The following is a 12,614-nucleotide window of genomic DNA, read 5'->3' as shown; positions in this document are numbered from 1 at the left end:
GTGCACCCTTAGACCGGCTGATCTCACTTTGTCTTCTTCTGCATCACTCGCTCTCCTTCTTCCCCATTCCCCAAACTCTTGCAGCTCTCTCTTTGTGTGTTCCTCACCCTGTCTTGTCTCACTGCGTATCTCGCGCTGTCTCCCTGTCTCTTTCTCTTTATCTCTCCATGCGTAGCTCTCTCTCCCTCCTTCCCGCCTTATCTCTCTCTTGCTCTTTGCATTTCCTCCTCTCCCTCTCCCTCTCTGCATTTCTCTCTCTTTGTATCTCTCGTTCTCTGTGATTCTCTCTTTTGCTCTCTCGCTCTCTCCCCAGACACTTCGATGAGAGGAAAGCGCTCGGAGATGGAGGTGAAGTTCTTTTACTGTATATTTTTTCATTGGATGTGAGTATCGCTGGCAAAGCCTGCATTTGTTGCCCATCCCCCTAATTGCCCTTGACATCTGACGAGTCTGTGTGAATATACCTGTTGCTGCATTCAGAACTCCTCTCCTGTTTCAGCGAAGGAGCCCGTCCGGCATATTTTCAATCGGCTGACAACCAGCTTTCTGTTTTGCTATCTGAATTCAATCAGTTTATGGAAACTGGCACCTGACATCACATGTCAATGAGGAAATGACATGAGCTGGGAAGAACAGGCATTTTTCTCTTTCTTGCTTCCTTATACTGCTGAGAATATGGGACTTGCTGCCACAGGGAGCAGTTGAGTAGAGATGCATTTAAGGAGAAGCCAAATAAGGAAATTAAATGAGGGAGAAAGGAACAGACGGACATGTTAATGGAGTGAGTTGAGGAGGGACTGGGAGGATGTCTGTGTGGACCATTAACATTGGCGTAGATCTGTTGGCTCAACTGTGCAATTCAGTGAAAGTCATTCTCTGGTTACCTCCTTTGTCTTCGTTTTATTTTTTATTTTTGTTTCCTTTCCCTCGTACCCTCAAACTCTGGCCGTGATCTAACAGAAATGTTTCTCAGTGTCATTTGTGGCGGGATTTGCTGTGAGTTTCACCCTAGTGCTGTGCCAAGTTCCTCACCGCTATCTCACCACTCTTGGTCACTTTTTTGGGGCCCTGGGGAGTTCTTGCCGGTCAAGCCCACATTTAGAATTATTTTCATCATTGGAGAGCTGAACCCCCTGGCCAGACTGGCTCCTCAAGAGATCGGGCCACCATTTTGAAAGGGTTCCCCGATTTCTAAGTGCGCTTGTGGGTCTCCCCCTCCCCCCCACCACCCATGGGCAAAGTCACCCCCCCCCACACACAAAGGCATCAGCCCCCCCTCCAAGTGATGACACCCCACTATGTGGTCGCTGAGGCCTTTTCAGGCCTTCCCACGTCCCCTTTTGGGCCCACCCCCTTCCAGGACCCCACCCTTCACTCCCCTAACCTTCCAGAGGCCTCTTCATATCTCCTCTGTGTCAATTAAAGTATCAATAGCAGAAACCGATGGTACTTAACCTTTTTATCTTGCATATATGAACATTGTGCAAGTGACAAGAGAAATCACAGAGCTAGATCTGTCAATCTAGCAATGTTCTAGCAATCTAGCGGGCAGCACCGTAGCATAATGGTTAGCACAGTTGCTTCACAGCTCCAGGGTCCCAGGTTCGATTCCCGGCTGGGTCACTGTCTGTATGGAGGCTGCGTGTTCCCCCCGTGTCTGCATGGGTTTCCTCCAGGTGCTCCAGTTTCCTCCCACAGTCTAAAGATGTGCGGGTTAGGTGGATTGGCCCTGCTAAATTGCCCTTACTGTCCCATAAAAATGTTAAGTGGGGGTTACTGGGTTACGGGGATAGTGTAGATACGTAGGGTGCTCTTTGCAAGGGCCGGTGCAGACTCGATGGGCCGAATGGCCTCCTTATGCACTGTAAATTCTTTTTTAAAAAATGTTTTCCCTGGGACTCAGGTGTTTCACTACCAATGTGTAGATACTCAATGGTGCGTGATGGGACTTGGCTAAGATTGCAGAGAGATTAGTGGGGGGGGGGGGGGTGCATACCTTAGCAAGGTGGGCAGGAGGATGATCTTTGGACATTATCTGTCGAAAGGTTCCCTCATGCTGATGATGTTCATAACACCTCTGAGGTGCTGTAAACACAACCGATTGGAAAGCTGACGCGACTGCATGGAAACTGCAGAGGACTCGAACATGCTTTGCCCCACAGTGGAGCTGACCAGTCGGATAATGTGGGGTGGCAGTTCGTGACCCAAACCAGTCAGAATCCTTGAAAGGCACTGTTAAAAATCGGAAACCATGGGAATTGGACTCCGGAATCCAGGAATGGTAACCAGTTGCCATTTCTTGTTTTTTAATTTAGAGTGCCCAATTCATTTTTTCCAATTAAATGGCAATTTAGCGTGGCCAATCCACCTAACCGGCACATCATTTTTGGGTTATGGGGATGAGACCCACGCAGACATGGGGAGAATATCCTCCACACGGACAGTGAACCGGATCCTTGGCATGTTGGAGCAGCAGTGCTAACCACTGTGCCACCATGCCGCCCCAGATTCCCAACATTGACAACTGTTTGTTCTGGATGGGTATCACTTACTGGGCACTTTATTGGGAAGTGTCCAGGCTCTGGGAACTGGCAGATTGAGATATCTGGCACTTTATAAAAAAAACACCCAAGTGTCTGTTGCACTGGATGTAGAACATAGGTAGAGTTATTCATGGCCGTTCCATTAGCTGAGTGAGGGGAGAGTATTTGCATTTTGTGGCGTTACCTTGGTGAGGTGTCTATTTGGATTCTACCCACATCATGGCAGCTGAGAGTATGGGTCAAGTATTTATCACATCACCTCCAAAAGCAGGTTACTGGCTTAAGTCGATCAACAGGAGCCCAGTTGAACCCAGTCTGACATGCCCATATCTCTCCCGCTATGGAAATTGGCCATTTTATCATCAGTGGGAGCATAAAGCTGACAATCATTTAGGGGTTTACCCCTTTGCAGAAGGATAATGCTACAACATTGCATTGTTTGCAATGAATATGTGTTTTTCTTTATGATATGTGTTTACGGTCTTAACGTTTCCACTGCTTCTTTCGGATTGCCGAAGTTTTGATAAACTGTGATGAGCTCCACTCGTTTTGCTCCCAATTCTGCAATTTCACAAAATAGGCCAATTTCTATACAAAATGTGACAATTTTACTAACCAATTTTGCCGTGTTGCACTGGATAGCAGAAATTGACTAGCCAAGTTCATTTATCAGATTTCTCATTGTGTTTTTTAAATGTAAGCACGTTTGAGAGAATTATATTGAACCTGAAGCAGAGAAACAGACCACTCAGTCCTATTACATAGATTACATAGAACATACAGTGCAGAAGGAGGCCATTCGGCCCATCGAGTCTGCACCGACCCACATTAATCCCTCACTTCCACCCTATCCCCGCAACCCAATAACCCCTCCCAACCCTTATGGACACTACGGGCAATTTTTAGCATGGCCAATCCACCTAACCTGCACGTCTTTGGACTGTGGGAGGAAACCGGAGCACCCGGAGGAAACCCACGCAGACACGGGGAGAACGTGCAGACTCCGCACAGACAGTGACCCAGCGGGGAATCGAACCTGGGACCCTGGCGCTGTGAAGCCACAGTGCTATCCACTTGTGCTACCGTGCTACTATTGCTTGGTGACTGTGTTTATGCGCCACACGAGCCTCCATCTCGCTTTACCGACATATCCTTCTATTCCTGTCTCCCACAATGCACTGCAAACATTAAAAAAAATCCCATCCTTAAATGTTATGAAGCCAATGCGCAGAGTGGACAGGGCAAACCCTTAATCCATCTCATTGCTGGCTCCAAAACCAATTCAAATTCAAATCAAAGCCAATTCATGATCTCCACAAGAGAGACATACAAGATCCAAGCTGACAAGGAAAGGCCTTGCACTTCAGCTTGGGCAGGATCTGACACTTGATCTGAGCCAGAAGGCAGGGAAGCAATTCCCACATTATTTAACTAGCTTTCTCTTAAGAAACATTTCTGACTTTTGTCTCTGCTACTCCCTTGTGGGGGTGAGTTCCACATTCTCACCAAAAGAAGCTTCTTCTGAATGTCTCATTTGTTTTATTGGCGGCCATTCATATTCCTGACACCCTGGACCTCATTCGCAGGGGGAAACAACCATTCTCTACATCTACCTCATCAAACATTTTTGTAATCTTAAACACCTCAATTCAGTCACTCATCACAGACCCTGCAGAGACGCAGACACCCAGAGACATCCTGAATGGTTAGAATTACTCAATTCTTCTGTTACTTGGATTTATCTTATGCTTCTCACAAACTCAGTTGACCCAAATGTTCGTTGCTGCCGATGAGCTATTACAGTGAAATCAAATGTGCATTTATGTGGAATTAAAGACGGGCCTGACATTGGAAATCAAGTTGCGGTGGAACGACTGTGATGTAGCTGGTCTGCAGTCAGCATGACACACATGGAGCATCATTATCCTTACAAGTTGCTCTTTTATCTTCATGGGACATTTCTGGCTGGACCAGCATTTACCACCCATCCCTAATTGCCCCTTGAGGAGGAAGATAAGAGTCAACCACATTGCTGTGGGTCTGGAGTCACATGTAGGCCAGACCAGATAAGGGCGGTAGCTTTCCTTCCCTGAAGGACATTAGTGAACCAGATGGGTTTTAATGAGAATCAACAATGGTTTCATGGTCATCACTCGACTTTTAATTCCAAATTTTTATTGAATTCAAATTTCACCATCTGCAGTGGCGGGATTCGAACCTGGGTCCCCAGAGCATTCCCCTGGGTCCTCCGGATTACTAGCCCAGTGACAATACCACTACACCACCGCCTCCCCTTCTTGACCACTGTCCAATGGCTCATGTGCTGCTACACTCCCGCATTCGACACCTCAATGGAAAATCTGCCAGGTTATTTTAGATTGGATTCAAGGAAAGCCCCATATTCCATTGGATCTTCCTTCCCACTGGTTAAAGGATAAGGTCAACGGGGTTGGCCGGGGGGGGGGGGGGGGAGGGGGGGGGCGCAGTGGAAATAGCTGGGTGAGAACAGTATCAGTGACAACATTGTGTCACTGCACAATGGCACCATCAAGTGCGGCCAATTTTCAATGCTTCATGATAAAGCCCTGACACAGCAACATGATGTCACATCTTCACAAAGGTGTCATGGCCAGCCCTGTGAATCCACAGATTGTTGAAACTACTTCACAGGAAAACAGGTTGCACATTAATGACCCGATTCCCCCAGGGTCAGTTTCTTGGTCGACCCAAATCAATCCCTCCTCTCCCTTTATAAATAATGTCCATTTACCCTATTCTGCCCTCCCCATAATCATTGCATAATCTGAGCCTTACTGGATGCAGGTAACCCTGGCTCTCGCCCGTCTCAATTCAACTTCTGCTGATAGATCGCTTCTCCATGCCTTTGTTACCTCCAGACCTGACTATTCCAATGCAATTCTGGCTACTCTCCCATCTCCCCCTTCCATAAATTGGAGTTAAACTGCCCCTTGTCTTTCCATCAAGGTCAGGTCGCCCATCGCCTCTGGGCCCATCAACAAACACTGGCTCCCTGTCTGGGCAATGCTCGGTTCCAAAACCCTCCATGGCCTCTTCCTTCCTGCCTCTGTAATCACTTCCAGCCACAACACCCCCCGAGATCTCCGTACTCCTTCAATTCCGACCTTTTAAACGTCCCGAATTTTAATCACTCCACCATTGGCAGCTGTGCCTTCAGCTACCAGGGCCCTCAAGCCTGTAATTCCCTTCCCAAGACTCTCTCCCTCTCCATTTTTTCACCTTTGTATGTCTCCTTCCCCCTTTAAGACACTTCTAAATACATAGCTGCTCGACTAACGATGTGCTCACCTGCACTAATTTCTTTCAATCTGGCTAGGGTCACTTTTTTTATAGCGCCCTTGTGCTATGTCTCTGAAAATTTTAGGATGCTAAAATTGCTATGTGAATACAAGTTGTTGTTGTACTTCATTTACAAAGTACCTGTGGTACATTTCAGAGACAATTCAGCTCAACCAGCCCATGACAGTATTTGTACAGCTGCCTTTAAGGTGTGCGACCTGCAGCCGACATTTTCATCCCCAGGTGGGCTGAGCAGAATTGGGGGATTTCCCAACTCAGCTAGCCCCTTTGTTTAAAATGTCCGCCAGTGGCTCAGATTTCTGACCAGGGCTGGGGAGCTGGGTAAACTAGCTGTGGGTACAGAGGTGCATTATGTTGAAATGCATTTTAACATTAATGAAAATAAAACCTCCAACCCTAGCTCCTCAATCACTCTCCCATCCCCACCACACTTCCTATGTCCCAGCCGTGCCAACGTATCCCAATCCTCTGCCCCACCATCCATGTTCCCTCATCCCCTCATGTCAACCTAGTGTCATCTCATGCCAACCCATGACCCCCACACAGCACCCATTACCATTACCTCTTCTATGCCAATCCATAGAACCATAGAATTCCTATAGTGCAGAAGGAGGCCATTCAGCCCATCGAATCTACATTGACCCTCGGAAAGAGCACCCCACCTAGGCCTACTCCCCCACCCTATCTCCATAACCCCATAACCCCAAATAACCAACACATCTTTGGACACTAAGGGGCAAATTAGCATAGCCAATCACCCTAACCTGCACATCTTTGGACTGGGGGAGCACCTGGAGGAAGCCCACGCATAAACGGGGAGAAAGTGGAAACTCCACACAGATGGTTACCCAAGGTTGGAATCAAACCCGGTTCCCTGGTGCCGTGAGTCAGCAGTACTAACCAAAGTGCCATCTTGCCGACCTGGTGTATGGTACCAGCATCTCGTATTCTTGGATGCTTCTTGCACAGCTTTGACACTTCAAGGACAGTTTGACAGCTTTGACACTTCAAGGACAGTTTGACAGCTTTGACACTTCAAGGACAGTTTGACAGCTTTGACACTTCAAGGACAGTTTGACAGCTTTGGCACTTCTTGGGCTGCTGGGCAATTCCTTGAAAGGTTAACAGTTCCTTAACTGCTGGGCAGTTCCTTATCAGCTGGACAGTTCCTTGACAGGTTGACTTTTCCTTAACAACTGACAGTTCCATGACAGATAGATAGTTACTTGACAGCTGAACAGTTCCTTGCCAGGTGGACAGTTTCTTGAGTTGTTCAAAGTAAGCGCATAATCACATATAATTCTAACATTCCCAAAGTTCCCAACAAAGGAGATTGTCATCGACTTCAGGAAGCGTAGAGGAGAACATGCCCCTGTATACATCAATGGGAACAAAGTAGAAAGGGTCGAGAGCTTCAAGTTTTTAGGTGTCCAGATTACCAACAGCCTGTCCTGGTCCCCCCATGCCGACACGATAGTTAAGAAAGCCCACCAACAACTCTACTTTCTCAGAAGACTAAGGAAATTTGGCATGTCAGCTACGACTCTCACCAACTTCTACAGATGCACCATAGAAAGCGTTCTTTCTGGTTGTATTACAGCTTGGTATGGAGCCTGCTCTGCCCAAGACCGCAGGAAACTACACAAGGTCGTGAATGTAGCCCAGTCCATCACGCAAACCAGCCTCCCATCCATTGACTCTATCTATAATTCCCGCTGCCTCAGAAAGGCAGCCAGCATAATTAAGGACCCCACGCACCCCGGACATACTCTCTTCCACCTCCTTCCATCAGGAAAAAGATACCAAAGTCTGAGGTCACGTACCAACCGACTCAAGAACAGCTTCTTCCCTACCGCCATCAGACTTGTGAATGGACCTACCTGGTATTAAGTTGATCTTTTCTCTACACCTTGCTGTAACTGTAACATTATATTCTGCAGTCTCTCCTTCCTTCCCTATGTACGGTATGCATTGTTTGTACAGCATGCAAGAAACAACACTTTTCACTGGATACTAATACATGTGACAATAATAAATCAAATCAAATGAAATCAAAAAGTGTGCCTTAACTTTCCCAAAAGTGTCCCAGTACCCTCCAAAGGGATAACCCGAGTGTCCGAAAAATCCACCAAGTTTAGGACTCCTCATGTCTGGTCAACTCTGCACACTTCCATTCACACAGTAAGGGCTCAAAGGTCAGAATTCAGTGGAGACAGCTGGTGATTTAAATGGCCAGCTATCTATGCGAGTTGCATATGTGTGAACCTTGGCCCAACTTCAGTCCCACCCACGCAAAAATCGGAAATGCCGGGTTTAGGAACAGGCCGTAGAAGATTCAGACATTTCTGGGAATTCTGCCATGATGCCTCTCCGTCGTGGCAACCCTGGGCCTTAATGTCAACTTCTGCTCACCATCATCTGTCAGGTTCGATTCCCGGCTGGGGTCACTGTCTGTGCCAAATCTACATGTTCTCCCCGTGTCTGCGTGGGTTTCCTCCGGGAGCTCCGGCTTCCTCACACAAGTCCCGAAAAATGTGCTGTTAGGTGAATTGGACATTCTGAATTCTCCCTCAGTGTACCCCAACAGGCGTCGGAATGTGGCGACTGGGGGATTTTAACAGTAACTTCATTGCAGTGTTAATGTCAGCCTACTTGTGACAATAAAGATTATTATCTAGTCATTTTTCTTGGAGAAACCTGGCTGACATTCTTTCCTCTTTCGTTCAGAGTCATTTCCACCAGGTGTATGAGGAACCAGGAAGCTCAGAAGAAAACAATTTGCTCCATTATACTTTTTGAGAGAGTGACAGAATTGGTCCCATTCCTCCAGAGCTTCTCCATAGCCCTGCAAATTATTCCTTTAAAGTATTTATCCAATTCCATTTGAAAGTTTCTATTTAATCTAGATCATAACTTGTGTAATTTCTTTCCTCATCGTCCCTGGTTGATTGCCCAATGATGTTAAATCCATGTTCTCTGTTACCACTGATTCTTCTGCCAATGGAATTATTTCATGCTCATTTATTCTTATCAAGGCATTTCTTAATCTAGCTCACTTGTATTAAATATCCTCTGAACTGTCTCTGGTGTCAATCGAATAATCCCTGTTTCTGTGAATTCTCCACATCACTGAAGTTCATCATCCCTGATACTGTGAAGGGCAGCACGGTGGAGCAGTGGTTAGCACTGCTGCCTCAAGGCGCCGAGGTCCCAGGTTCGATCCCGGCTCTGGGTCACTGTCCTTGTGGAGTTTTCACATTCTCCCCGTGTCTGCGTGGGTCTCGACCCAACAACCCAAAGATGTGCAGGGTAGGTGGACTGGCCACGCTAAATTGCCCCTTAATTGGAAAAAATGAATTGGGGACACTAAATTAAAAAAAAAATAAAATCCCTGATACTGTTCTGTTAAATCTCCTCCAAAACCTCTCCAAGGTTTCGACCAGTGTTTCATAGAATCCCTACAGTGCAGAAGGAGGTCATTCAGACTGTGAGGTCTGCACAGACCCTACCCAGGGGACATCCTATCCCATAACCCCACCTAATCGGCACACCCCTGGACACTAAGAGGCAATTGATCATGACCAATCCACCTAACCTGCACATCTCTGGACTGTGGGAGTAAACCGGAGCACCCGGAGGAAACTCACGCAGACACGATGAGAAAGTGCAAACTCCGCACAGACAGTCACCCGAGGCTGTAATTCAACCCGGGTCCCTGGAGCTGTGAGGCAGCAGTGCTAACCACTGTGTCACCGTGTCGCTTCCGCAACCCTACATGGAAGCTTGTTCAGGGTGTGATTCACTCTTTATGTATCTCCTGATACTAATCTCTGCCTTCTCCCACTTACCAAATCCAGCTTGTTTCCTTGCCCTGGGCGAACTCGAAATGATGGTCAGGATTAACACTCTCTATTTCACTGAGTATTTTATATTCCTATGAGTCACATATAGTTTGTGTTGGCCTACTGGCTCCCACCAGGTCATATCAGGGCTTGGTGGACACAATTAGGTGCACAGAATTGCATTAACAAGGCTTGTATTCCTGTGTGTCGAGAGGATTGAGGGCTGATTAGGGGACTCAGTTTAAGAAATGAGAGGTCTCCCTTTTGAGACAGGAGATGAGGAGAATTGGTAGTCTGTGGAATTCTGTTCCCCAGTGAGTAGTGGAGGCTGCGGCATTGAATTTATTCACGGTTGAGCTCGATGGATGTTTGTGAGACGAGGGAGTCAAGGGTTCTGGGAGGCAGTCGGAAAAGTGGAGTTGGAACCATCTTACTCAAATGGTGGAGCAGGCTCGAAGGGCTGAGCAGCCACTCCTGCCCCTCCGTCCTCTGTTCCTCTGGTCTGATTGAGGTATTTAAAGATTAAAAGGATTGACAGGGGAGTCACTAGTCGTTTTGCAGTATAAATCAAAAACAAGGTGACAACATGTTAAAACACTTGGCAAATGCAATATAATGCGGGTAAATGTGAGGTTATCCACTTTGGTGGCAAAAACAGGAACGCAGATTATTCTCTGAATGGTGGCAGTTTAGGAGAAGGTGAAGTGAAACGAGACCTGGGTGTCATGGTGGTACAGCAGGCGGTGAGGAAGTTAATGGCACGCTGGCCTTCATAGCGAGAGGATTTGAGTATAGGAGTAGGGATGTCTTGCTGCAGTTAGACAGGGCCTTGGTGAGGCCACACCTTTTGTACTGTGTGCAGTTTTGGTCTCCGAGTTTGAGGAAGGACATTCTTGCTATTGAGGGTCTCCAGCGAAGGTTCCCCAGACTAATTCCCGGGACGGCAGGACTGACATATGACGAAAGACCGGATCGACCGGGCTTGTACTCACTGGAGTTCAGAAGAATGAGAGGGGATCTCATAGAAACATATAAAATCCTGATGGGACGAGAGAGGCTAGATACGGGAAGAATGTTCCCGATATTGGGGACATCCAGAACTAGGGATCACAGCCTAAGAATAAGGGGTAAGCCATTCAGGACTGAGATGAGGAAGAACTTCTTATCTCAGAGAGTTGTGAAGTTGTGGAATTCTCTCCCACAGAAAGCTGTTGGAGCCGGTATGTTGGATATATTCAAGAGGGAGCTGGACGTGGCCCTTTGCCCTGCTAAAGGGATCAAAGGTATGGAGAGAAAGCGGGAGTGGGATACTGAATTTGCATAATCAGCCATGATCATATTAAATGGTGGTGCAGGCTTGAAGGGCCGAATGGCCACTCCTGCACCCATTTCCTATGTTTCTAAAGCCAGGCCACTGAGTGGGAAATGAAGAAATATTTTTTCACACAGAGGACAGCGGCAATCAGGAAGTCTCTCCCACAAGAGACTGGATTCTGAGACATTTGAAGTTGTCAAGAGATTTTATTTTTGTCAGGTCAGAGTGTCAAAGAACAAAGACAAATAAATTATTGTCGAATAATGGGGTATTCTCGAAGGACTAAATGGGTTTGTCCTGTTCTGAATATTTTGCGATATCCAAAGTGCTGCATCAGCTTCTCCTGACTTCTGTGGAGCAATGGGGCTAACTCACTCAGTCAATAATGGCAGTGTTTCCAGCTTACTGTGGGAGAATTGCAATTCTGCAGTTAGTTGCACTCTTTAAATCTATAAACGCCTCCAATCAACCAAAAGTGCTTTTGTTGTTGGGAGGGGAATTGACCAGTCAGCTGACAAGAGTTACTTCGGAGCTTGTAAAAATCATCTGGTTCCAGGGCGATCTTCAAACTGTTGTCACACCCGAGAGTGGTTCATTCTGCACAAGTTGTGTGTGAATTCACAAGGATCATCAACAAAACACGCTAATAAGCAGACTCATTGGGCAGAATCCTCCTAAATTTTGAGTACCCAATTCTTTTTTTTTCCAATTGAGGGACAGTTTAGCGTGGCCAATCCACCCACCCTGCACATAGAATCATAGAATCATAGAATTTATAGTGCAGAAGGAGGCCATTCGGCCCATCGAGTCTGCACTGGCTCTTGGAAAGAGCACCCTACCCAAGGTCCACACCTCCACCCTATCCCCATAACCCAGTAACCCCACCCAACACTAAGGGCAATTTTGGACACTATGGGCAATTTATCATGGCCAATCCACCTAACCTGCACATCTTTGGACTGTGGGAGGAAACCGGAGCACCCGGAGGAAACCCACGCACACACGGGGAGGATGTGCAGACTCCGCACAGACAGTGACCCAAGCCGGAATCGAACCTGGGACACTGGAGCTGTGATGCAATTGTGCTATCCACAATGCTACCGTGCTGCCCAAAGGGGGGGCGGGGTGGGGGTGGGGGGTGAGACCCACCCAGGCACAGGGAGAATGTGCAAACTCCACATGGACAGTGATCCAGGGCCGGGATCGATACGTGGGTCCTCGGCCCCGTGAGGCAGCAGTGCTAACCGCTGCGCCGACATGCCGCCTGTTTCGGGTAGGGAAAATGATGAGAATCCTGTCGGATGTTCCGACATGTTCCAATTGCAATCCATGCACACTTAGTCATTTTCTTGGAGCTTGGGGAGATTCCCATCACCCACTCCCCCGGTAGCCCGACAATTGTTTAGGTTTTTTGAGAGTTTTTCTAGCCTCTCGCTAACCCCCACCCCACCCACCCCAGCAGTCACGGCGCCCAATCTGCACCAATATTTGCACCAATTCATGCCCGCGTGACTTCCGCCTGCGGTGTTGGTATCAGCGTCGGACACAAACCACGATTATGTGCCCAATCACGAT

General features: G+C 47.5%; 1 protein-coding gene across 10 annotated transcripts in view; it reads left to right on the top strand.

Annotated features, from left to right (window-relative positions):
- LOC140427207 (protocadherin-1-like) overlaps positions 1–12,614 on the top strand; it is a 577,095-nt gene that overhangs the window by 417,197 nt on the left and 147,284 nt on the right. Inside the window, exon 4 of one of the 10 annotated variants that reach the window (XM_072512815.1) lies at positions 314–348. The exons of 8 other annotated variants lie outside the window; for them this stretch is intronic. In XM_072512815.1, coding sequence (XP_072368916.1) covers positions 314–348 — 35 coding nt within the window. Of the gene's footprint in view, positions 1–313; positions 349–7,482; positions 8,294–12,614 lie in introns of those variants that run through there. One more of the 10 variants, XM_072512813.1, reaches the window with a different exon arrangement.

This window comes from Scyliorhinus torazame, chromosome 7, assembly GCF_047496885.1.
Source record: "Scyliorhinus torazame isolate Kashiwa2021f chromosome 7, sScyTor2.1, whole genome shotgun sequence".
Lineage (NCBI taxonomy): Eukaryota > Metazoa > Chordata > Chondrichthyes > Carcharhiniformes > Scyliorhinidae > Scyliorhinus > Scyliorhinus torazame.
The sequence above is the reverse complement of the archived record's forward strand: the minus strand, read 5'-3'. Positions and strand labels throughout refer to the sequence as shown.